Here is a 27,813-nt window from a genome sequence, read left to right as displayed (position 1 = left end):
AGCATTTCTTTTCTTTTGATTGGATTGTCAAGTGAAGCAGGGATCTTGGAAACCACAATAATCGCTAGGACATTTGGTTCAATAAGTTGAGGAAGGGATGGAAAATGGTTATCATAAACTTCCGCACGAGACGCAACAGCATTAAGGACTTTTTCCATTCGCGTGAGCTTCGAGGATAGATGTGAAAACATCAGGCCAGGAACCGAAGGAACTTCATTATCTGACAAGATAACATATGTAGGTACGGTTAAATCTTCAGAATCACATTTCGCCAGCAGCTCAATAATATCACGTCAATGACTATGTGTAGCCTCATTTCCTGCACATCTTGGGCAAGTTTCTCCAGGCAAAACTTTGTTCAAAAAAGTAGACTTTGCAGCCGCAACAGCAGCTGCATCGAAGAATTCCAAGGCATGCCGAATAATAAGATCATCATCAACACCATTATTTCGGCTAAACTGCAAAAAGTTCAGAACTGGCAAAAAAAAAAACAGTTCTCCGCTCGCCATTATTCCAAAGCGATTACACAATGTCCGTTTGAATAATCCTTTCTCAAATGCATAACGTCGCACACAATTTTCACAGGCAAAAATTAGTCTTATCTAAGTCCATATCCAAGCCGGTTATTGCAATTGCTATGATTTGGCTTAAGAACTTCCACTAGTAGATACTGCTAATTGAATCTTTTTCTTCACAACTCTGTACTTATTAAGTCACTAAATCCCAGGGGATTTAATGTCAATAGCAGTTACATAAACAATCAGATTATAAGTGTCTCTAGGGAAAATCATCCAGGTAGAAGCCTTACTTTATTGAGAAGTTCTTATCCAGAAATAATGTGTTCACACAACAAACTCCGAATCAATACTGGAATATTGTACCACTAATGTCAATTAGAAAGGCAAGAGGAGCAGGGAAAACGTATGACTAATGGCACATCTACTAAAATATGGATTGATTTTTTTTTTAAATCAATCAACTCCAGTTCTTAACTTAACTCCAGTTCTGAGGCGATGTGGTGCCTTACAGAATCACCCTATATTGCCCATTATAAAACCTTTTTTTTTATTCAGCCAAACTATCAGGAATTGACTGGGTGGCCTTGCCATAGCTTTTATGGCTAAGATAAGAGATCCGAACAAACGAAGGAAAAATAAAAGCCGACACCAACTTTCGTAGAATCTTAGAAATACCATTTAACCTCTTCAATTTTGTTCTGAAGCTAGAGATATTCAGATTTAATGAGATATGTGTTATTACAAAGTGTACATTTTGTTTTTTTTTGACCAAGTAGAGCAGAAATTGTCCTTAAGATAAGGAAAGGGCAATTCCTAAGAATTTTCTAGCATACCTGCTAGGGAAACGTTAAAAATCAGCTCTCAGGAAATATCATTTGTATCGTTTGGTAGCTTTGGAGCTTTCCTATGATGCTACCCGCTTTGAATGAAAACCTTACGACATAGGGGACGTATTATTCATGCAGTAAGTACATTAAACAAACTGCAGTCTCTATTTGTGGAAGTGTACCTACTATTTGTGTTTTGATTATGGACAGATCTTATAGTTATGACTCATAACAAATACTTCTAAATAGTAAACTAAAAAAACTTACCCATAAGGTAATAAGAGCAAATCACGACAATATTCCAATAATATTTTGACATAATCCGAGTCCACATGAAGTTGGAATTTTTCTTTCCAATTATTGAGGTTGTCTTGGTCTATTTTGACGAATTCAAAACTGGACACTATCTGAGCCAGTATTCTACAAATCATAAAAAAAAATTAACAATAATAGAATAAGGAGAAACGAAAACACTTAAGAGGAAAAGATTTAAGAAAAAGGGGTTAGGAAAGAGAGAGAGAGAGAGAAACAAGTAAAAAGAAGCAGAGAAAGAGAGAGGGGGGGAGAAATTATCTGATAGAAATTATCCATCTAATTGCAGTATATACTTTCAGAGCAAGAGTGACAAAGGGAAAGTGCAAGAAAATGATAGAGAAGGAAGGGAAAGAGAGAAGGGGTTAAAGGAAATTGGACAGGAAGATAAGGTAGGGGAGAGAGGAGGGGAAACAAATGTGAGATTAAAAGTACAATTTTGAATAAAAGCAGAGAGGAGGAAAGGGAAGAGCGAAAAACAACTTGCAGAATACTACCTTGCAGAAATCTTTTTCTTTAGTAATTGCTACGTTTTTTGGGCCAAAAAAGGCAAATTTTATATTTAAAATATCATACTATACATCAACGCATACAAATAGTGCCCTCAAGCGATATAGTGCCGAAACAGCCACCCCTGGGTCATCACTCTTCCAGCTCTGCTTTTCCTCTGGGTCCTTCACAGGTCTGGGAGTCCACGCGCGTCATCCCTATTCTAAGCCAGAAAGCGATCCTACCCGTATTGACTCACATAGGCCGATAGACCACCTCTCTGGCATTATCAAGGTCAATGAGATTGGTTATTGTTATTGATGAGTTGGTGAGAGATTGGTTGTTATTAGTTTTTTTTTTTTTTTTTGTGGTTTCGTTTGAAGTGAATTATTAGTTAGAAAATGAGTTTTGTGTACCTGCTCAGTTGCGAGTGCTTTTTAGTATCTTTCTCGGGACGGGTACTTGCATATTAGTTAAACGTATTTGATTTATAAATAAAGTGAACTGAACTAAACTGCACTGACGAAGCTGTTAACAGAGTCGACAAACTTCGACTTTTGGGAGTTGATTTCTCCTCAGACCTCTTCTGAAGGGCACATCCCGATGAGGCTTAACCCTCGTGTGCAAGAAAGTTTGGCGGGCTCTTCGTTCTAAGAACATCTATCCATTCAGCTGGATTATCTCTTTGTATAAGTCATGCCTCCGGTATACATGGGAAATCACCTTTTGTATTGGCTCCCAAAACCGTTTTAGCATCACTCCCCAGGATCCAAAATCGGGCGTCAAAGGGGAGATGTAGCTCCTATCGAATAGTTTTACGTTCTTTCAGTGAGAGGCTTGATGTGGCGTTAGTAGCTGTTTTTACAAATAAAAACCTACTAAACTCCCTCTGATGAGGTATGTTTACTTGTACCGCCAGGATTTGAAAGGCTAGCACAAGAAATAGGCAGAAATTCAGTACGGTAAGATTAAAAGCAAGCTGAGACACCCCTAACTTTTGGTTTTTACCGACAATGGCTGTCCATCACTTACTGTTACGAACCGTTTGATGAACCATTTTTTTTATCCTAATCATTTCTTGATTAATGCATCAGGAATAATTACAATTCTTTTCTTAACATAAAAACCTGTTTTGCTAAACAAACGGGCAAGTATTTGATTCGTATAAAAAAAAATAGATCAGTTCTTTAGGGGGAAAACTTCACCCTTGAATTGCGTTGAAAAGTATATTAAAAAAAGTATCGATGAAATAACGAAGATTATTTTGAACAAAGGAAACCTGATAATTTTAAAATTAAATGAATATAAATCCCCTTTTATGAATTACCTATTCTTGGCTTTATTTCAACACAATAATAGTAATAACAAAACAGAAAATAGAAATATTATATTAATATAATAAAGGAATATATTATGCGTATATTCAAGGGTTTTCACGGAAAGGAAACCAGGATGTCTTCCATAAAAGATCAGAAATTATGCAGACTTTCAATTAGAAGGTCCATAGTGTCTGTAACTTCACACTTATTTATGGTAAGTTTGTTTCCTTTATGTTTGACTTATTTTAAGTTCGACTCTGTTATTCATTTTAATTTTTCTTGGCTTTGGGTTTGGTTTGGTTTAGGTTTGGTTTATCCATTCCAAGAATTTTCTACTTATTTAAGACTGGATTTATTATATTAACATATTTAGCTTGTTTTAGCTTTTTTATTCCAAAAGAATCCCATAGGCCACTATTTTATGAGAATACCGGGGGGGGCTCAGTAATACCACTGTATATACTCAAGCTTGTGCCCTTGAACCCTCAACCCTGATTTTCGATCGTAAGAAAAACAAAAATTAAACTTTCTTAGCTTGTCAGGTCAGAGGTAAAAAAAAAAAGCCCCGGATATCGATTGAATGGATCATGTCTATTTTACGTTTTATTTAGATAAAAAAAAAATTTGAATAGACCTATCGTGCTGATTTATCGTGGTGGTTCTACTGAGACTGTAGATGAAACTTTTGGCCAAAATGTCATATACCTCTTTTTTTTTCATTACGACAGCCGCCCTACCTATGTGGCTTCTTCTCCGATGTCAGAGCTTCAGTCCTTCCACAAAATGTGGAAGTAAGGCTTTGTCCGAGTGCTATTCATGCCACCATTCCTGAATCAGATTTAAATTTTTTGTAGGTAAGGAAAGTCATTCAATTAAGTCGAAAAATTTAGTCGAAAATTAAACATTAACAACTACAAATTTTGGGTAAAAGTTAATTCACCGAAGCTAATTTACATGAAACGCAATTTAGAGAGCTTCGTTAATGAAGCGTTGTTTTGAATCACCACCAAAACGTTACTCTTTCGTACAAAAATAAATTGGAGTAAACATGTACTTCACCCAGGGAAGTCAAGAGGTTTGAGTCTCACCCCCACCCCCCGAAATGTTTTACTCGTAAAAACGTAACAAAAATGAAATATAAAGAGGTTTCAGACGCGTTTTTCTTACACCCACCCACCCAAAAAAAAATTTTTACCCCCCCCCCCCGAAAAAAATCCCGGATACGACCCTGACTTCATCTAATTCTATCATTTGAATAGAGAGACACATTACAAAGAATCCTGGTTTATTTATACCAAGCAACTCTATACCTATTTACGTAACATAAAGAGGTAAAATTTGAGTGCAACCATACCATCGCCACTATAGATCTGGGCTTTTCAAATAGTTAACGAGCCAATCGTGAAGAACAAAATGGATTCTGAGAGAACTACAAATCCCTCTAGGGACACTGTCTGTAACGGTGATATCAAATTGGCTGTTCAGACCTCTAACACTGATTTAAATAAGTTTCGTAGCAATATAAACTTGTTTTCCATTAATGGATTAGTTTTGGCTCACGTCAATATTTCGCATACGACCTTTTATATTTTTACAATAAGTAGCAACTGCTAGTAGAGAAAGCTAGTAGACCAAACGAGAGAGTTAACCTGTTAAAAAATCTAGCGACTCAAGCAAATTTACTGGCTCTTTTCAATGGCTTACAATTTCAGAAAGAAAAACCCTTCAGGTAGGATTTACATTTTTGTTCTTTTATTTTTTCTTACTGGCTTAAGGGAATACGTCAAGGACATATACAAATGGAATTAAAGCCGAATTTTATCCTGGAATTGCACGACAGTAAACTCTCTTTTTCGCTTTACTGTGCCCAACAAGATGTGTTTTTTGTACAGTGGAAAGAGAGCCAGCCCCTATGGTACTGACAGGATGTGAAAGACTTACCCGTTCTGCTGTTTTTCAGGTATTTCTTCGAGTGATTTGATCAAAGATGGTAGTAAATTCACTTGTGTATCTGGTCCGAGTCTTGGAAAACCCATTTTCACGTACGTAAGCACAAAATTCTGAAGGAGATATATAATATTTATTTAAAATACAAGTCGTGTTGTCCTTAACTAGCCGTGAAGTGGGAAAATTTTTCAGGAGGTCCGACTTTTCCTCCTTCCCAAAAATAATAGCCTGTATAAACACAATGCATTAACACTGTATTAACACAATGCAGTCAGTATACTAGAAATTAGAAAAAGATTAATTTTGAAATTTTATTTAGAGCAAAAGGAAAACTAAGCTGAAGGTCTGGACATTTTTGGACCAATTCAGGCATTTGGACAAGTGTTTCGAACTCAATACACGCATTTGGAAAGTCCTTGATGTTGCACACTTTGGAATTTACCAGGACTGTCAAAGTCAGTGTTCGTAAGAGTTGTACTCCTCCTCTTTCGTGGACTCCTTGTATTTAATGCACAGCTTAGATATACTTTACAGTTATGAAAACTTGATTTATTTTTGGGAAACAGTGCGCGGTAGCAATTCCAGAGGCTGGAGACAGGAACCTGGCAGTCTGAATCAAAAGATCGGAGCAATTGGACAAACAAACAAAATTGCGTTCCCACCAATGGTGTTGCAGTACGATCTACGCATCGGAGCGCGGGCTTAGAGGAGGCGCCAAGTTCAGAGCTCTATACCAAAAGCTTCTCATGGGCAAGATAGGAGTTTTCATAGCTGTATTGTACATCTAAGCTGTGATTTAGTGATGCAATGAACTTTTAACTTCTTGAACATTTTAGTTTTTATTGGCAGAAAGAAAGCCTTTTCTCGCATCTGCACCCGCGATCCCTAGATCGAGATGAAACGGAATTAAACGAGATTGACTATCTTGGCTAGTCGAACTTGTTATTTGGATTTAAACCATTTGAATGCTAATGAATAAATAGGAGTTTTTCTATTATCACGCTTTTTTCACGTAATAGACATTATAATCAATTATTCACCCTTACCAATTAATATAAAGCAATATAACCATCTCAAGTTTTTATATTGCTTTTCAACATTTCCAAGTTTTTATTGATATATAGGTACTCTTACATTTCTCTACGATTTCGAAAACATTCTGCAAATTTAGCATGTGCTGGCGTGTCTTTCTTTTCTTTTCCAAGTTTAATAGCCAATTTCTTAGGAATTCCAAATCAGTAAACTGGTTCATTAACTCGCTTTCAGAGTCAACGTTTTAGCGTTGTCGTATAAACTTCGGAGGTGGCTCATTTGACTAAAAATTGGAAGATCTAGCTCCCTTTTATAAGATAAAAGTAATCGGATAGCAATTAGCCCCCTCCACCCCATGCCCACTTTTCCCCAAATGCATCCGATCAATTTTTAGATAGTCAATTTGCTCAGAATAAACCAAGGATCATATAACAAAAACTACAGAGTTTACACAGCCACCCAGAACCCGAGGGCGAGTGTTGTAAGTTGTGCCCCGAGGGCATATAAGGTTTTTAAGGAAGGGGTGTCTTATAAACTTCGAAGGGAATCATTCAATTAGAAATCAAAAGTTCTAGTGTCCTTTTTAAGAGTCAAGAGAAATCGGACGGTAACTAGCCCCCCCCCCCCATGGGGTTTTTCCCCCAAATGCATCCATTATTTTTTTTTTAGACAGCTGTTCTGTGAAAAATAGCTAATAAATCAGAAAATAAAAGCACCGAGATGAAAAGAGCCCCCCCCCTCGATCCTGTGGGCAAGTGTTGTAAGCTCAATCGGAGGGCAACTAGCTCCCCATAAAGCCCTTTTTCCCCCAAATATATTTTAGACGACGATTTTGTTAGAAATAATTCAAAGATAAGATAAAAAAAAACTTTGGGTTCAACAAAGCGTCCCAGAGCCTGGAGGCAAGTGTTGTGAGTTATGCCCCAGGGCGCATAAGGTTTTTATTGAAAAGGTTGTCGCATAAACTTCAGAGCGGACTCATTTGACTGAGAATTGAAAGTTTTAGTTCCCTTTTTTAGAGTCAAAAGTGACCAAAGGGCATCTAGACCCCCCCCCCCAAGCCCTCTTTTCTCTAAATGTATCCGACCAAAATTTTAAGACAGCAATTTTGTTAAAACTAGTTCGAAAATCAACAAACAAAAACTCCAGGGTTTAAAAAACAGAGAGGCCATTCTATCGGAAAAAGGAATTTCTGGTGCCCTATTTAAGAGTAAAAAATGATCGGACGGTGACCAGACACCCCATCACGTTCTATTTTACTGAAACGCATCCCACTAAAATTTTTAGATTTGTTAAAATTTCATATTTTCAGCCATTTTGTAAAAAAAACAAACCAAAGATCAAATAATAAAAACTCCCGGGTTGAAACAGAGTCCGAGGGTGAGTGTTGCTACGTTATACCCAGGGATATATAAGGTTTATATGGTAGGGGTGGTCGTATAAACATCGCAGGAGGCTCATTGGATTACAAATTGAAAGTTCTAGTTCCATTTGAAAATCGAACTACCCCCCCCCCCTCCGGCCTATTCCCCAAATTAATTCGGTCGAAATTTTTAGATAGCCATTTTGTTCAAAATAGCTCATTTATCATATAAAAATACTTCTGGGGTTAAACAGCCCTGCAAAGCCTATGGGCTCAAGGGTTGTAAGTTATTCAGAGGTGTATAAGGTTTTATGGAAGGGAAAGATTGTACAAACTTAAGAGAAGGCTCATTGATTGAAAATTGAAGGTCCTACTTCTCCATTTTAAGAACCAAAGGTGATCAGAAGGGAACAGACCCCCCAAGTTCCCTTTTTCCCCGATTGCATCTTATCAAAAACTTGAGACAGCCAGTGTGTTCGAAAGGGTCCAAAGATAATATAACAACGCCTTCAGCGTTGATACAATGCCCAGAGCCATGGGACAAGGGCTGTAAGTTATGTCCTGAAGGAATACAAGGTTTTCTTGGAAAAGGTGGCCGTATAAACTATGGAAGAGGCTTATTTGATTAGAAATTGGAACCTTTATTTCCCTTTTAAAGAGTTTAGAGCAATCGGACGGCAAATAGCTTCCCCGCACCCTCTTTTTTCCAAACACATCCGATCTAATTTTGAGACTATTTCTATAAATAGTCTCAAAATAATTTAAAGATCATATAGCAATATCTTTGGGGTTGACACCATCCCCAGAATGCGAAGCAAGGGTTGTAAGTTATGCCTCAGGGGCATATCAAGTTTTTTTGGAAGCAGTAGTCCTATAAACTTCGTAGGAAGCCAATTTGACAGAAAATTGAAAGTTCTATTTCCTTTTTCCGAGTCAGAAATGATCGGAGAACAACTAGCTTGCTCCACACCCTCTTTTTTCCAAATATATAAAAACAAACAGACACTAATGAAAAAATTTTCCGAAAAAGAAGTTTTTCAGAGGAAAGTAAAGGCCATGTTAAACTTAAAATCAGCAGAAAAAAAAATCTATAATAATTCAAACTCACGAGACTACAACGATAAAAGAACCAGATAAAAATATATAACTTACTTTTAATACTAAATCAATAAACTAAATCAATTAAATTACTGTTAAATCAAATTGATTAAATTACTATTACTTAAATAGTAATTATATAGTAAACATATAGTATAATGAAATTACACAATTTAACTTAATATTTATACTATAATTTAGTTAGGAAAAATTCACAATTGTATTTACAATTTGAAATGTAATTGATTTAAAATGTATGATAAACAATCATAGCAAACAAACATACAATAGGTATTAGCATAAAAGAAAAAATAAATCTTAAAACGAGTAAAACTTAAATTGAATATGCAAATCAAGCTTAAAACGAAAAAAAAAATCACTACAGACAAGAGTTTGGCTACTGTCTCTTCCCTAACTGTAATAGTATAAACCTTACTGCGTCATTTCCGCTTTTCTGAAGATTATGTGTGTCTCCTGTTCTGGAAAGGAACAGTTCCGTAAAGAACTAACAAAATTACACTGAATATTTGAAATATATATAATGACATGAATTGCTGAAAGCTCATCAGTTTAAGATTTTATTTCATTGTAATTTTCACTTTATTTTCAATGAAGTAATAAGTAGAAAAGAAAATATTCAAGTATAATTCATTTTAAGTAAAGCGCCAATAAAAGAGTAGGCTTTATACTTTTACAGATAGGGAAGGGGCAGTAGCCAAACTCTTGTTTGTAGTCATTTTTGTTTGTTTTAAGCTTGATTTGCATATTCAATTTAAGTCTTACTCGTATTAAAATTTATTCATTCATATATATTAGTACATGTTGTAGGTTTGTTTGTTATAATTATTTATTCAATTTCTGCTCCTTTTGGGTTTCATTTATTCTTTAATAGTAATTTCTTATCGTTTTGAGTTTGAATTATTATAGATTTCTGTTTCTGCTGATCTTAAGTTTAACAGGGCTTTTACTTTTCTCTAAAAACTTGAGTTTTTTTTTAATCAATCCACTGATTAAAAAAAAGGTCAGCAAAGAGATTCCAAAATATGCAAATTTTTGTTGAATTGTCTAAAATTTGTCTAAATTTTGTTAAATTGTCTAAATTGTTTTTTTGTTTTTTTGCTTCATTTTTATTTATTATTATTATTGATTAAAACCATGGTTTTAGAAGCTATTTACTGAAATGACTCACATTTGGGAATATGGGAATGAAACAAAAATATAATTATGAAAATAGCATTAACAAAAATTTGAATCCTTTACACAAAATAAGAATATATTCAGACTAGTACAATCAATATATAAAAAGTAAAAATATTTCAACTCAAAACAAGAGAGAAGAAAAACATACATACCAACTCAAAAGAAAAGAAGGCTAAAAAAATCAAAAAGATCCAATAACTCTTTATGTAAGTTAAGGAAAATTTATGTAATTTGGCGTATCTTGACATTATTTTGGTGTCATAATAAGCCACAGTTTATGTAATTAGTGTCATTGGATAAAATTAGTGAAGCAATAAGTATCCAACCGCAATGTTGGAAAAAAGACGATTACAGAGCTTGACAAAATGTAAAGCAAGTACAAACGCTAGACAGTGTTGTCAATGTCTTCTTTTTTTGCAGAAAGTAGCACCGCTATGCATTTATGCAAGTTATGGATGATTTTTGTATTTTGGTGTGACTTAGCATGCATCTTGACAAAGTTTTGGTTTCCTATCAAGTTTAATTTTGTTTAATTAGTGTAATTGGCAAAATTAATAAAGCAATAAGTATCCAATCGCACTGTTGGAAAAAGAACGCGATTATGAAGCTTGGCAAAATGTCAAGCAATAACAAATGCTAGACTGTGATGGTATTGTTTTTTGTACAAAGAAGCACCAGTTTACATTTATGTTAGTTATGGAAGATGTATGTATGCGGTGCAATGTCTAGTGATGACTGGAAACCAACTGAAATGTGATTGTAAAGGTATTAACAAAAAATATCTGGGTTTGTTACTTAGCCTAGTTACTTAGTTACTTAGATGACTGGAAACCAATTGAAATGTGACTGTAAAGATTGACAAAAATATTTCGGTTTGTTACTTAGCTTGTTACTTAGATACACCCCATGTGACGGATACTACAATTACATACGGTAAAATTCTTATTTGTTTTCCTACTTTTTCATTTCTTTTTACTTTAACTGGTTTATCTTTGACATTCATCACTCTGATCTGATGTTTTCAATGATCACATTTAGCTTCGATGTTTTTTCATAAGAATTTCTTTAATATTTTCCCAATTCAGTCTAAAACAAACACCTATGACTTTCAAAGACTTAAATTCAATACAGCTGTGATGAATATTAATATTTGCATAGACTTTAACTTTCGTTTGGGGTCGTTTTAACAACCGCAAATTATTATTAATAAATCAGAGACTGATTATATTGACACTAAATCGAAACCATTTAAATTACAACAGCAATTTTTAAATAACAAAAATTCCTGTAGAACATCATAACTTAGACAAAGATAATTTTTTTTTCTTATTTCTTACTAAATGTTGCTATCGGATCATCTTTCCTTATAACGACCAGGTCATGAAACCACACCACAATGCCCCCCCCCCGCAAGTGTCAGCGTTCTGTGCCATCCAAGTGTGGAAGAGTGTATTGCAAAACAAATTCCAATGAAACATGTGAATCTCAGATACCAGGTGAGACAAAAACAGCCGGTCCAGCTCCCCATATTCATTTGTACATATCTGGTTCTTACCTTGACAAAGGATGAGTTGTTCTTCTTTACGAGACATTCTACCAGTTGGTTCATAGGCAGCTGCAAAAGTGGACGGCTTTTCATGCGTTTGTTTAAATGCACAAGAACCTCTAGTACCTGCAAATGGAAAATAATAGCTCAAAATCTTTAGGTAAGCTATATTTCTAAGATCAAATTCAGTCGGAGGACCATTATAAAATGGTAACTATGAAAAATTTTCGTTTTGAATATGATTAACACCATCTAGAAATTTTTTTCAAGGTAAGAATTACAAATTTTTCAAAAGATAAATGAAGAAGATACCTTGCACTAGATAGTGGAAGGAACAGTGCCTCTATAACAATATTCATTATATGGTTTAAGAGATGCCACTTATTTTTTTTTATCTTTCCCGTGATGAATGTTTTGATGAGCATAGGCTGGGTATAGAATGTTGGAGCTGTTCAGGTATTGTGAGATGGTTTGGAATCCATGCTTCAATAGAAGTTCCTTTTCACCGTCCCTATCCCCGACAGGGAAATCCTGCTTATGTGGCCCCATATTGGCATCAGGGCGGGCCTTTGATGAGCTTTCCTGACCAAAACTATGATTGCTAACAGCACTGCAAGGTGACCTTGAGGAGTGGCACTCCTCGAGGAAATTATAGCCTAGTAAACAACACAGCATTTGCACTGGATTCTGATGAATGGATAATTCTTCTGGGTTTGGTTTGTTTTGGGGGGCTTTTTTGGGCTGAAAAGCTTCTTTCTAGCTGGGTTATCCATGATGGTTTCCCTCCCTGTAATAGCAAAATATTTGTAGAGATGATATAATATACTGGACGTAACAGGCTTGAGATTGTCTGTGCAGGATTACAATCTTGTTGATAGATTAAATAAAAAAAACAGGTTTTTTTTAACTGAAAGTAAGGAGCGAGATTAAAACTTAAACGAACAGAAATTACTCCGTATATGTAAGGGGCTCAACGCTCCACTCTTTACGCTAAAGTTTGAATCTTTCTCTCAACTCTACTTTTTAAAACAGTAAAAAAAAATTAGCGTAAAGAGCGGGGCGTTGAAGAGGGAACAGCCCCTTTCATATACGGAATAATTTCTGTTCGTTTTAAGTTTTAATCTCGCTCCTTACTTTCAGTTAAAAAAAAAACTTATTTTTTTATTTAATTGAACCTTTCTGAACCTTTTTTTAATAATGCATGTTTCGATTTTGGCTCACTGTACATGAATAATTGAAATGAAATTTGCATATTAATTTGTTCTTGTGGCTAAATGGCTTTCTCACAGTTTTGATCGGACGATTTTGAGAAAAAAGAAGCGGGAGAGTAGGCCTAGTTACCCTCCAATTTTTTGGTTATTTAAAAAGGCAACTAGAACTTTAATTTTTTTACGAACATCTTTATTAGTAAAAATACACGTAACTTACGAATTAACTTTTGTAACGAACTTCTATATTCGTATGTTTTTATTACGTATATGAGGGGGTTTATCCCCTCGTTAATACCTCTCTCTTTACACTGAATTTTAAATTTGTGTCCCAATTCCTTAAGAATTACCCCTGAATCACAAAGGCCATAGAATAAATAGTTGAACTTAATAAAATTAATTTAGCGTAAAGAGCGAGGTATTAGGAGGAGATGAACCCCTCATATGCGTAATAATTTCTGTTTGCTTTAAGTTTTGATGCTGTTCCTTACTTTTAGTTGAAAAAAACTTTTTCATATTTATTTTTTCATTTTTCTTTTTAAAAATGCTAAAAAATTCTGTCCCCCCTTCGTGGAAATTTTCTTCCCCCATGAAAAATTCCTCAATGGAAAGTTCCCCCGCATAGCCCCCTCCCCTCAACCTCACCCCCCAACCAAAAGAATTCCCCTGAAAGCGTCTGTACACTTCCCAATAACCATTACTATGTATAAACACCAGTCAAAGTCTGTAAATTGCAGCCCCTCCCACAGGGACTGTGGGGGAGTAAGGCGTCCCAAAAACATATTTATTTGGTTTTTCGACTATGCTGAATAAAATGGATATCTCAGAATTTTGATCTGGTGACTTTGGGAACAAATGAGCATGGGAGGGGGCCTAGATGTCCTCCAATTTTTTTAGTCACTTATGAACTTTTAATTTCCGTTAGAATGGGCCCTCACACGACATTCTAGGACCACTGGATCGAAACAATCACCCCTGGAAAAAAAAAAAAACATGCATCCACAATCTGTCTTGTGACAAAAAATGCAAAATTCTACATTTTTGTAGATAGGAGCTTGAAACTTCTACTGTACAGTTCTCTTATATGCTGAATCTGACGGTGATATTTTCGTTAAGATCCTATGACTTTTAAGGGGTGTTTCCCCCTATTTTCTTAAATAAGCCAAATTTTTTCAGGCTCGTAACTTTTGATAGGTAAGTTTTAATTTAATGAAAATTAATTATTTACAATCAGCATTAAAATGTGATTCTTTTGATGTAACTATTGTTATAAAAATTCCGTTTTTAGAGTTTTGGTTACTATTGAGCTGGGTTGCTCCTTACTACAGTTCATAACCACAAACTGTTTGAAAAGCATCCCAAAGTATGAAAAACCATACTATGACCAAGATGGGCCCGGGATTGCACAAAGTCTCCATTCAACAAGCATCCCAGGGCTTTCATGCTGTCCAGTTCAAAGCCAACTTAAGCGCTTTGTGTAGACTTGATAAGATACGTTAGTCCTCGTCCTGTGATGGTTCTAGGGCCATTTTGTTTCCTGGAGACATAATAGTTTCAAAGATTTAAAGAATATGAAAATTGCAATTTGGAATATTACATTGCTAAAAAACAAGGATCATATTGATCTATATTATTATTCCTTTAAAAATTAGACAGAATGTCACAAACACAATTCCAATATTCCATGCCTTAATGCTACTTGAGACAATATACAAAGTGATATACTAGTCATTAGACAGAAACTGGCCAGAAAGGAAGGAGGAATACTAACCGTCTAGACAGGGGAAGAGGACAACCAGTCAGTTTGAGGATAAAAAGGATGCAACACTAGACTCTAAAGTCAGAACCAGTGGTGCTGATCTCTGTTTCATAGTCCTTCAGCCATGAAGTACTAGGGGTGGGGGAATGGAGGCGAGCCGTCCTGCACTTTCAAAAACCCTTCCTGTTTACATTCCTTATATTTCTCCTAAAGCTAGTACCTCCTAAAGCTAGGTTGACTCTGGCTGAGCTTACAAAGCTATGCCATTGACTCCCTTTTTAAAACCCAATAAACATTTACACCAGGATTTGAACTCATTTCCTTTTGGACATAAGATTTCAATTATAGCATGCTATCCACTTGGCTAGGGCAGCTCTGCACAGGTAGAGGAGTTAAGGGCAAATAAACCATCACTGTTCAGACAATACAGAGTAATGTAGATATACTTTCTCTGTCTCAAGGTGGACAGTTGATTAAAAATTACATTATACCTGCATTTGCTTTTTTATCTCTATATTTTAGTTAGATGAACCCTAGCGGCCTGAGAAACAGGTGCAACTTGTGAAAATTCATCATAAAAAGAAATGTTAACTTATAAAATAGGGACATAATGAGAATCATACCTTCTTCCTTACTCCTTCCTCTTGGCTATCAAGTTTCAGAATAACTGGTAGAAGAAATCTTGAGACAAGAATTTCTAACTTCTCATCTGTTTCAGCCATACTTATGAGCAATAGAATTCTTTCAAGTAATGCTAGAAGAAATTGTATTTAATAACAATTAACAACTGTTCATTGATAAAGACCTATCCAATAAGATTGTTCGAATTTGAGTAAAAAAAAATATATTTCAAAAGACAAAAAAACGAATAAATATTACCCAATATGAATGTATAGTTTGCCCTTAAAAAAATTGCTTTGTGGGATAAGGCAACATTTCATGTTTTATCTATGGAGGTTTATAATCTTTTTGTCTAGGGCTCTTAGACATAATTGTATAAAAAATTCATTCAAATAAATAATAGTAATATTTAATTTGTTACTGTCTATTTTACAAAAATGGAGTAAATTAAAGATAGACTATATAAAAAAACCATCATAAGACACAATGACAGCTAAGAGCACATATGGCACTTGTGATGAGAAATCTGGTTATGTCAATCATGTATCTAATACTTGTTCTTATTCTCAAACTTGCCAAAGCACTATAAATCCCCCAACTCCCCCAAAGAGATTGGATCTGGTCCAGTATGTCAATTGTGTATCTAAAACTTATGTTTATTCTTCCCATCAAGTTTCATCTCAATCTCTCCACTCTAAGTGTTTTCCAAGATTTCCTCCCCTCTCCATCTCCCAATGTCCCAGATCCAATCCAAATTGAAAATAGAGCATCTGAAACACAATATATTTCTATACACCATGCTTCATCAAGATTCAATCACCCATTCATAAGATAAGCATGCCTCAATTTTCACAATTTTGATCTTCTTCATGTAAAAATTGGGGTGGTCCAGGATTCAAACCTGAAACCTCTAGCATCCTAAGTGAGAATCATACTGCTAGACTAGCAAGCCACACTTAAGAACAACAATCATTTGTTTTATAGGCAAATAAAATTCTTCTCAACTATCTTGTTTGCTCACTCCCCCTCAGATGGTCAAATTGGGAAAGCAACTATTAATAATTTAACCTGGTCTGGTCCCTGATACACCTGTCTACTTTCATTTTCCTAGCTTATCTGGAAGTACCCGAACTAGCAAAAACCAGGACCAATGGACAGACATTGCAACTGCTATATGTCACTTGGTAAATACCAAGTGCCACAAAAATCATACAAAATCAAAACATAAGAAAATGAACAAAAAACTTAAGAGAAATAAATACAAGTAGAATGGAGGGTATTTAATCTCCGCCTCCATATCTTGATCTGATTAATCTCTACATCCATAGATTGATGTGATTAATATCTATATCTTTTGCCAAAAAGTACACATTTGTGGCTTTGGGGCATACTCACAAGAATAATCATCTACTACCCTCTTAAAAACTGAGTAGAAACTATGGAATATTGTTGATAAACGAATGATATCTCAAATGAATCTTCCCCAGTTGAATAAAAATTTAAAACTCTTGTCTAAAATAAATCTTCATTTTTAAGCAAAGATGTACAATAGCATTTAAGTGATTAATAATTTCAGGATGTTTGCTTGGTAATATTCTAGCCTTTTAAAGCAGAAATTGTGGTTTTGTAGTACAAAATCTAACAAAAATTGAACCTTTTATGATATGTTTTTTTTTCATAGCTTAGAATGGGTGCTAAAATAAACATTTTCTTACTCACAGCTCTTTCTAGAAATTCTAAAAATCTTAGTTTTATTTAATTACCCCAGAGGTAAAAACAATTCAACATACAAGCATGACTACCCTTTCAAGAGAAAACAAAATTTATAGCAGTACATATAAAAATCTAGAATCTTCTTTCTTGAGGTTCTACAAGATTACAGAAAGAAAACCATGCTCCTTTCTGGTGCTGTTTTGCCCATTTGGCTACAATTATGCAAATTATCTGTGCTAGTAAATGTTGATTGGTTACTTTAAATTTAACAATTGTTACATATTTAGGGTCAACACAAAGAAAATCCTTTTGGTCAATATATCCTCTTAGAACTTCTATACTTTGGGTTTAATTTTCTAAATTAATAAAAAAAAACAGGATTCAATATTACTTTAAGTGTTTATGGTTGGCTTCTAAATAGTTAAGGCAAAGAAACCTTAACAGGACTTTGATAAAAAAAAAAATTAGTGGCAAATCAGATATTGAATTATGCCTGGCACCACAAATTTGGGAATTAAAAAAGATATCCTAAAAGTCAGTTAAAAATGGTTCAAATTAACTTCAATATAGTGCTACTAGCACAGAGTTATGGAAACATAAGGATAACAAGTAATGAAATAGAAAAATAAATTAATCTTAAAAAAAATCTAAAAAATAAAATAAATACTTGTGTTATACTGAAACAAAAAGAAAATACTACAAAAAGGAGTTTTGCTACTGTCCCCTCCCCCAAAACAAAAATATTTTAAAGTCCATTGTATCATCACTGAAAAAAGAAACATTTTAAGCACACTTTTTATAATTTCAACATTGAAAAAAAAAACACTACTAAACAAATTATTGAATTGCTGAGACTTCTAGGAATTAATATCATGTAAATTAAACATTAATTTTTAGTTATATTTTGACAAATTGGAGCAAACTTTTAAATTAAAGCATTCTTATCTAAACACATATACTTTAGAAGGTTACTGTTAAGGGAAAGGGCAGTAGCCAAACTCATCTTTGTTTTAAATATTCATCTATCTACTAGCCTTGTGTGTAAGAAACAACAAAATCAGAAGCTTTTATGTAATATATAGGGTTTATGTCTATTACTATAAGGAAGGAATGGATGCAGTTATAACAGTAGTGAGTATTAAATTTGACAAAAGTACTGAATAGAAAGTCAAACTGTATATTCTATCATTTTTCCTCCATCTGATATCCATCTTACTATGTGGATTTTTGAAAAATTATCCTAAACTATAAATATCTGCATGAAATTTGATTCAAGCTAGCCATGAAATGCAAACAAATAGCAAAAATTTACAAAAGTAAGCCAAAATAAAAAAAAGCATGAAAAACACTTACTTAAACCTGCTAGTTTTTTAATTGTCACTTTGTAGCAAGCTTAAATCAAGATTTGAAACAAGCTGTTATCAAGGCATATCCTTGATGTAGAGTGGTTTCAGGCCCACAACTTTGATTTGTATTTGTAGCAAGCTTTCAAAACAAATTAATGTCAATCTTTGATTTGCTATAATATGAGATATAAGGCTAATATGATGCATAATTTTTATGACACTTAATTCCTTCACAGTATCTGCTAGCAACTATGTTACATTGTGTACTCTAGTTTGATTTTGATCAATGATTAGATTTACAAGAAAAACACTTTTGTAATATAGATAACAATTTTCTATTAAAAACAGTTGATTGCAGAAGTTGTTTTTAGGTTAGAAAAAATATTGCCCAAATCCAGGGTGAAATATAAAATAAGAAATATAATAGGCCTATAATGAGCTAAATTTATTTATTAGTGTCTCTAATTGAATGTGACTTGTTGAATATAAATAGCAACATTATATTCTATATTTATCTTCTAATATCAATTGGAGTTTTTACATTGTGCCCTAATTTGTGCGCCTTTGCACCCTGAAAAAAAAAGATAAACAAAACTGAAATTCTTACTTTAAAGTATGGTTTTATGTTCTTTTTTCATGTTTTATTCTATTCTGTCAATTGGTAGAATAATTTTGTTTTAAACCACAATATATTACTATGGCTATATCTAGGGTCATTAGGATGTTTGGAGTGTATAGAGGTTCATTGTCAGAAAAGAGACCAAGATATTTGGAAATGGTATAGAATAAGAAATCTAGCAGCTATAATTTGGGACACAATGTGAAAAAAATTGGGCCTATATAACCTATATATAGAAGATAAAACATAGCCTACAAACTATCTATAGGCTACTACTTTTATTTCATCAGGATGTTTCCATTTAAATTATATAGTGAATTGTAGCCTAGTAAACAACACAGCATTCACTCTGGCTTATGATTGATGGGTAATTTTCTGGACCTAATCTTTTATCTAGGTCTTATCTTTTGATCTTATTTATTTTCTATCTAAGTCTAACCTTGCCTAGGCTATATTTGGCCACATTGGGGAGACTGGGGTAAAAATGAGCTCCTGGAGATTGACCACTCCCAAATAACACAAGGACACCCAAAACAAATCTGCAAACTTCATGCATGGGCTAGAGCAAGATGCAGCTTCTTCTTGAACTGGATTGTGAACCTCTAGAACAACCTCAAGGAGAACACTGTTTCTGCTGAATCAACAGATGTATTCAAATGCCGTCTGGATGCTGAGTGGAGTGACAAACTGTGGAGATTTGACTGGGATGCACCAGAATCTTCCATCAGAATCTTATCAACCATGTATGCAACTGTGATCACAAGGAGTGATTCAACAGAATCAAAAGTTCTTATTTCACTCCAAGCTGTGATTTAAGGTAACTACCATTATTGAAAATTACATAGGACAAATAATATAAAAGTATTTCCCTTCTCAGATTTAGCCTAGCCTAGCCTATGTCTTGGAAGTACCGTCCACCAGAATGATAGCCCTAGGTGGAGATGAAGTCCTATGCTACGAATCTTATTATGAAGGCTGCATCAGGGAAAATCTAACCATTGTCATCCATTTTAGAATGTTTGTGATGATAACGTCTCACACATTTAAATTTTTTTGATGTATCATCTCAGGGCTGCCGAAATTTCTTACTAAGTTATACATTTTTTAGCCTAAAAATGTCGCCACTGACATGGTTTTACCATTAACAGTTGCCTATTACAGGAAAGTTCATAGCTCAAACCCACCATCAAAACTGCAAGAACGAGTGTTTTTCCAAACTGGAAACTGACAAAGTTTAAAAAAAAATATTTATATAACCGAACAGTTAAATAAAGTTATAAATTCTGACCGCCGAAGTTTAGGCCTTCCTAAACTGTGTAGTAATTGTTGCAGATGAAAAAAAAGTCAATAATTTAAACACTAAAAACTTTGTGAATCCTAAAAAGTAAGATTAATTAGCCATTAAATTTCAATGTTATGGATGATATTTATTATATAAGGAAAAGATCCACTAAATCCGATAATAAGGGCCAAAATAACCTCATTCATAAAAAAGAGGAAAATAACTTCTAAAACCTAAGTTTATCTTTAGTAAGAGATTTACAGTAGATCCAAGTTAAATGAGAGGAATTCTTAAGTGATAAGAATTGCTCTTAAGCAATTCTTATCTGTAAATTGCTGAATATTAAATGTCTTAAATTCTTAAGTGAAATTCAAGTAATTGTCAAATGATAAACAATTCTGATATTGTTATCAAACTGATCTGAATTGAATTTAAAAAGAAAAATAATCATTCAGCTAATACTGATGTCATTGCTGTTTAACATCAGGTATGAATGGTACTATGTTGTTTACTCAACTTCAGCACAAAGCTAAATAGTTTATAGAATTTAAGGTACTTGTCGGTTATTAGAGATACACTCTGGAAGAAGAGTTAGGTCAATCCTAATGAAATATAACAAAACATGATGATAAAATAATTCTTTAGAAACAAAATTATGGAAATCTAACCTAATCTAAACCAATATACAACCCAATAGTTTGAAAATATATGGCCAAAATTATACAGTTCCAATGCATTCTGTCTAAGTCCAGTGCATTGTATAATGGGTCACTTGATTTTGCAGCTATGAAATCGGTTTTCTGAAATGTAACCCAACCGTAATTCTTGAATGTATTTTGAATAACCGACAAGTACCGAATTTAGAATTTCAGCCGTCTTTTGAATATAATTATGGAGCAAATTCATATTTTTACATAAAATTTAAGTTGTGTTGGATAGCTTGGCTCTTACAAACACCGCCTAAGAAAAGTATTAAATATATTTTTGGATTTCAGACATGATGAAACGACAATAATTGGAAAACAAATAGAACTTAATTTGAAGAAAGTCAAAGACTTTTTGAAATAATTGTAAAGGGCAAAGATAACTAGCGATTCTTGCTTGATAGAAAGAGAAACTAAAGTGAATGAATAATGAAGCCCAATTTGAACATAAACGTTAATAAATACTCAAATTAAACTTATAACAAACGGATATTACCATTCAACATAAAACGGACATATTATATTTATATTTAGGTAAAATCCGGACCAGGCAAAAAATAACCAGCAGAAGCATTTGGGATTCCTCTTTCTGAAAGTCTATAAATGTTAGCTTGACAATTGCACTTTACTGTAAACTTTACAATGCACTTAACTAAATGAAGGGCTTCAAAAATTACCAGTTGACGCTTCATACTCCAGCTTGAAAGATTATTACTTATTTATTAGTTTTAGAAAATGAGCACGTCTTTAAAAGAGGGTAAAACCCAAATATATAAAAAAATGCCAAAACCACAGAGAAGGGAGAAACGAGGAGCTTTAGGTTGAGACTTCCGGTTAACCGGGCTCAGTGCAGAATAAAAAGAAAAAAAACAAGCTTTTTTCTCAAGGAAAGCACGGAAAAAAATTAACAGAGGACTGATTTGAAAGAATGGCGACAGTGTCATCTTTGAATGGCGTTTTTAGCACTTCATGGCGTTTTCAATGGCACTTCACCAAAGCAAAAAAATGTAAGAAAGTACAGAACTCTTGCCGCGCCAACTGTAACCCACCCTCGTATTCTTTTACTTGTCCGATTACTTATCTGACTAATCCAAGCGTTTTATGATATACGCGTGACGTCAAAGGTAAATCGGACTACCCGCTGGAACGCTTGGGATTACTTGTCTGTGGACTTACACTTGCTAACACCGAAAAAAAGATTAGTGACGTCAATGATGTGCATTTTTTTAAATGGATATACATGTGAAATCGTTTAAAAGACAAGGAAACTGTAAATAGTGGAAATAATCTTATCTCTTCAGTGACCTGTAAGTAATCTTACGCATATTCTTTAGGATATAAAGGGGTTTTGGTGCCCATCTTGCAAAGGCTAAGCCTAATAAAGAATCAGAAGAAAAGTTTTTTGGTAGTTAGAAAGGTTGGTTCTTAGGAAGGCAGCTGTCACATTGGTGAGTTAATCAAATATTACCATATCAAACAGGCCTAGTTTCTAAACCACCTTATAATTTTTAGTTGAAAAAAGGTAGCCTAGAATGATTAGGCCAATGCCCATATTATACAGTCAAAATTTGTTGAGATTACTGTTTAAACTGGATTTTTAAGGTAAAATAAGGGTAAAATTGGTAGATTTATGACAGTTCATATAACTGACTTACCACTAAAGTGAACTTACCACTTGATGCCTCTTTATGTTCTTTACAAATATAATAATTGCTTCTACTGCAAATCCAAATTTAAGCATTTTTTGACCTAACCTAAATTAGCCTTATTATAAATAATCTTAGCTCTGAGAAAATTTACCATTATTTTGGGTATAATTATATTACTTATTTTGACAAAATAATACTATGTTTTCTCTGTGCTGTTTTCTCAGTCATTTTCAACAAAATAAGGCAAAATTAGGTAAAATTCTAGTTAATTGACTTCTTGCTATCTTGGAAAGGGTTTAGGTTAGGAAAATGAAACTTTCAGGGATGGGTCTACAGGCTAAAGTATGTCCCGAGAAGGTATTTTAAAGTACCTGCCTCCACTCCTTCTTCCTCTAGAGGGCCCTGAAATTTGCCTACATTACAGGTCTATACCTATTGAAATTTTGACAAAACAACATTTTACCTTAATTTTCAGTTACTAGTTGCTTTTTCTCTGCCTTTAGTTCTGAAAATGCAATTCCTGTTATTTGAGTAGAATTTTGAGCCATTTAATGTTTTTTTTTTCAAAATTTAGGAAATGTATTTGCATGTCTTTAAAACCTTATAAAATGGAATTAAGCAAAGTTATGAAGCTGAAAACAATTTGTTGTACATCAATTAAGCAGAAGATCTATTTTGCAAGGTTTTACTTTTATAGCACACATATTTTTAAAGGTCATCAAAGGTCAGGGTCCTCCAGAGGAGGAAGGAGTGGAGATAGTTGCTTCAAAATACATTCCCAGGACATACTTTAATCAGTAGATTCATCCCTGAAAGTTCTATTTTCCTAACCTAAACCCTTTCTGAGATAGCAAGAAGTCAATTAACTAGAATTTTACCCAAAATTATAGCAGTTCATATAGCAGTCAATGTTGGTTTGCTATTATTGGAAAAATTTTTTGGGTCTGTTAATAGGTGCATTTTGACTTTTTAATATCTTTTCTCTCTTGCAACACTACTGCAAACCTAACCTAACAAAAAATGGCCTTTAAAAGCCACAGAGCAATTTTCAATCTTAAAATGTTAGCAATTTCAAATTTCCAATCAATGAAAATAGAAATGATTACAATTCTATATGTATAAATACAAGAATGTTTGGGCCAGAATAACTCCATAATGGTGAGTTTGTGGTAGTTTTGCAAGAGAGAAAAGATATTCGAAAAGTCAAAATGCATCTATTAAAAATAGTTTCATGACCCAAAAAATTGTTCCAGTAATACCAACATTGACCCATATAACTAGCTTACCAAGAAAATGAATAAACAACTAGATGCCTTTTTTGTGTTCTTTATTGGTAAAATTCTAGTTGATTGACCTCTTTCTATCTCAGAAATGGGTTAGGTTAGGAAAATGAAACTTTCAGGGATGGGTCTACTGGCTAAAGTCTGTCCCAGGAAGGTATTCTGAAGTACTACCTCTACTCCTTCTCCCTCTAGAGGGCCCTGACCTTTCATAACCTTCATAAATATGTGTGTTATAAAAGTGAAACCTTGCAAAATAGATCTTCTGCTTGACTGAAGTAAAACTAAATTGTTTTTGGCTTCACAACTTTGCTCAATCCCAACTTATAAGGTTTTAAAATATGCAAATACATTTCATAAATTTTGAAAAAAAAAACATTGATATGGCTCAGAATTGTACTCAAATAACAGGAATTGCATTTTCAGAACCAAAGGCAGAGAAAAAGCAACTGGTAACTGAAAATTAAGGTAAAATGGTGTTTTGTCAAAATTTCAATAGGTATAGACCTGTCATGTAGGAAAATTTCAGGGCTCTCTAGAGGGAGAAGGAGTGGAGGCGGGTACTTTAAAATACCTTCCCATGATATACTTTAGCCTGTTGACCCATCCCTAAAAGTTTCATTTTCCTAACCTAACCCCTTTCTGAGATAGCAAGAAGTCACTCAACTAGAATTTTACCTTCTTTACAAATATAATACTTGCTTCTAGCATAAATTCAAATTTAAGCACTTTTTGAGCTCTTAAAAATGACAAATTTTCAAAAAATTATGACAATTCATATAACTGACTTACCAATAAAGTGAACATGCCACTCAATGTCTTTTATCATGTTCTTTTATAAAATTAATAATTCCTTCTACTGCAAATTCAAATATAAGCACTTTTTAAGCTCTTAAAAATGACAAATATTCAGTTAAACTATGAGTTATCACTTGTTTTTGACAAAATAATACTACATTTTCTCTGTGTCATCTTTTTCAATTGTTTTTGAAAACATAATGCCACATTTTCTCAGTGCTAAAATTATTTATAATAAGGTTAGTTTAGGTTAGGCTAAAAAAAATTATGACGATTCATATAACTGACTTAGCAATAAAGTGAACATGCCACTCAATGTCTTTTTTCATGTTCTTTACAAAATTTATAATTGCTTCTACTGCAAATCCAAATTTAAGAACTTTTTGAGCTCTTAAAAATGACAAATTTTCAATTAAAGTATGAGTTATCACTTGTTTTCCACAAAATAATACTACATTTTCTCTGTGCCATCTTTTTCAATTGTTTTTGAAAAAATAGTGCTACATTTTCTCAGTGCTAAAATTATTTATAATAAGGTTAGTTTAGGTTAGGCTAAAAAGTGCTTAAATTTGAATCTACTGTAGAAGCAATTATTATATTCATAATTAACATAAAAAAGGCATTGAGAGGCATATTCATTTATTGGTAAGCCAGCTATATGAACTGCTATAAATTTACCATGAATGTAGACAGAAGTATCATTCTTACTGTTGTTCAGGATTTTGAGTTGCTTTTTGACCATAGATACAGTAACAGTAACACGACCCATTTGGGTAAAATTCTAGTTTAGCTACTGTTTACTCAATTATTTTGAGGCAATAGTTTTTGTTTTTTGTAGTTAGATATCCATTTGTTGTTTATTTTTCTTGTGTTTGTGTATTCTTTTGTGGTGTGTTTTTCACTTTTTTATCTTATGCTCCATCTGTTTCTTTTCATGGGTATATACATACACACGTACTTGGCCTTTTCATGCTGTATGCTTATGAGCATCTAAATTTGTTTCTGTTAAAGTCAGATGTGCAGTTGCTGCAGTAGCAACAATTGTTAAATATTATTGATTATTTTTTGATAAATAAGCTTATCTTGACCAACTAGAATATCACTTGAACATACCTTGTTTTCTTGAATGTAATCTTATAGGGGACACCACCTTTTGACAAATGGAAAAAATAGCATATAGGCATATATAAAAAGGTACTATCCAATCTCCTTGTAAATACAAATATTTTTGCCATCTAGTTGGATAATTTGGTCAATCCCTATAGCAATAATCAAATTTGTCAACTAGTTGACAAGAAAATTTTCCCTGGAAAACTGTTCCTTTTCCAACTAGTTGACAAGTACTTTCTCCCCAGTAACACTTTTTTCCAGCTTGCTAGAAACAAATATTGCCCCAGAAACACTTCTATTAACCATCTAGTTGGTGAGTAACTTCCCCTGAAAAAATGTTAATTAACCAACTAGTTGATGAAAAACTTTGACCCAGAAAATATTTCCTTTTACTGCTAGGCTACTTACTTAGTACTTAAAATAATACTTAGCCTAGACTACTAATAAAATAGTAGTAACAATAAAATAGTAGCCTGGTTATAGCCTAACTACTTAAATTGGTACTTGCACCATTTCCAAATGTAGACATTTCATAATTAAAATGCTACTTATTGCTATCAGTAGGATAAATCTGAAAGTTTTTGTAAAAAAAAACCAGACTGCTTGCTGAATTGTCTCTTCCATTTACTCAGCTACAGGTAAGATAATATTTATTATTCAAAAGACGCTCACAAGACTCACAAGTCCAAATTCTCTTTACATGTACAAAAGTGAATAAAACAAATGTTAGTGAAATATGACATAAAAGCAAGATAAACATCAAAGTCCAAGAACTAAATATACACTAAACTTAAATGGTACAAATAAGGGTAAAAACAACAGGGGGGGGGGGAATAAAATGACCCTTGGTTACACCCATGGTAAAACAATCACAGGTAAAAAAAGAAGCCAATTTAGCATCATAACCAAACACATTAAAATCAATAATGGCAACAAATTTCTACAACAAAAATAAAAAATTAGAGGCTTGAAAGATAAAGAAAAAAGGAGGCCAAACTCTGAGTCAAAATGCATTAAAATCAAAACAGTTGAAATCAAGTAGTTAAAATCGTCAAAGACAAATGAAGAATCAGAAATCTTGATAATTGAAGAGGGAATTATGCAAAAGACTACCACCTAAACATCAAATGCAGGCAAAAAAATGGTAATAGATAAAAAGGAGGTAAAATTGTTGGGATAAAACACCATCAACTTAGAAGAGAGGTAAAGATGGTAATTTTGTTTGGGCACGATCAAAAGTTATTGTCAATCTGCTCTAAAATATAAAGTATAAAACTTCTTTGGAACCTCTTTATAGCAGCATGGATCAGAGAGTAAGTTGGGATTGCTAAGGAGGCTAACCAGGGGACTGGAGTCTAATAGGGTTGTTAAATATGGGGGAAATGTTCTCAGTAGAGGGATCAGGAATGGCTGATTTAGTAATATGCAAGTAAATTTTCTCCCTCTTTTCCTTTAAGGTGATAATGCATGCACCTTCAAGGAGGAATGAGTATGGGATTTTACCCTCTTTGTAAATGATCTTGAGCAAACGATTTTGGACCAAATCAATTTTGTCACTTACTTTCACTTGAAAGTTGCAAATGCCAGACTGAAAATGTATATTCCAATAATGGCTTGATAAAGGATAAGTAAACATGCAGGGAATGTATCTTAAGGCAATTAATTTCTTTAACAACTTAAACATTGATGATGAAATATTTGCTTGATTAACAATATTTGAAACATGCAAGTCCCACTTAAGATTATTAGAATTGTGACATCAAGGAGTTTAACATGTTTCGCTAGTATTTCAGGTGGAATAAGGTCAAAGAAAACAAGTGGATTTCAAGAAGTTTATTGTCCTTGTGCTTCAAGAGCAACACTTTGGTTTTTTTTCCTAGCACCCTAATTTCAGCTTATTCCTAGAAAGTGGTAAGGGTCTAACCTCTAAAGTTTTTACGGAAAGTGTGGACCTTAGGCTGGATTGATGAATATGACTTTATATTTTAGAAAGCTTTGTAGAACTCTTGGCTGGGGCCCAAAATCAATTGTTTCTACCCATTTCTGTTCGTGATTTCAGCTGAGTTTATCATT

At 33.7% G+C, this 27,813-nt stretch overlaps 2 protein-coding genes across 3 annotated transcripts in view; one reads left to right on the top strand and one right to left on the bottom strand.

Annotated features, from left to right (window-relative positions):
- Nucleotides 1–293: 293 nt before the first annotated feature.
- LOC136040681 (proteasome adapter and scaffold protein ECM29-like) lies at nt 294–19,981 on the bottom strand. The gene is made up of 6 exons (XM_065724980.1): nt 19,914–19,981; nt 15,242–15,372; nt 11,661–11,777; nt 5,407–5,525; nt 1,613–1,765; nt 294–453 (listed from the first exon to the last, which is right to left on the bottom strand). Exons 1-6 carry the CDS (start codon nt 19,924–19,926, stop codon nt 294–296), a joined length of 693 nt encoding a protein of 230 aa, XP_065581052.1. The 5' UTR covers nt 19,927–19,981.
- A 2,117-nt stretch (nt 19,982–22,098) lies between these two features.
- Nucleotides 22,099–27,813, top strand: part of LOC136040531 (ataxin-10-like) — a 38,628-nt gene continuing 32,913 nt past the window's right edge. The window contains exon 1 of one of the 2 annotated variants that reach the window (XM_065724713.1): nt 22,099–22,210. The gene's annotated coding sequence lies outside the window, so the exon portion shown is untranslated. Of the gene's footprint in view, nt 22,352–27,813 lie in introns of both variants that reach the window. The other variant, XM_065724714.1, reaches the window with a different exon arrangement.

The sequence above is a fragment of the Artemia franciscana genome, chromosome 21, assembly GCF_032884065.1.
Source record: "Artemia franciscana chromosome 21, ASM3288406v1, whole genome shotgun sequence".
Classification (NCBI taxonomy): Eukaryota; Metazoa; Arthropoda; class Branchiopoda; order Anostraca; family Artemiidae; genus Artemia; species Artemia franciscana.
Note: the sequence above shows the minus strand (reverse complement) of the source record. Positions and strands in the feature narration are given on the sequence as shown.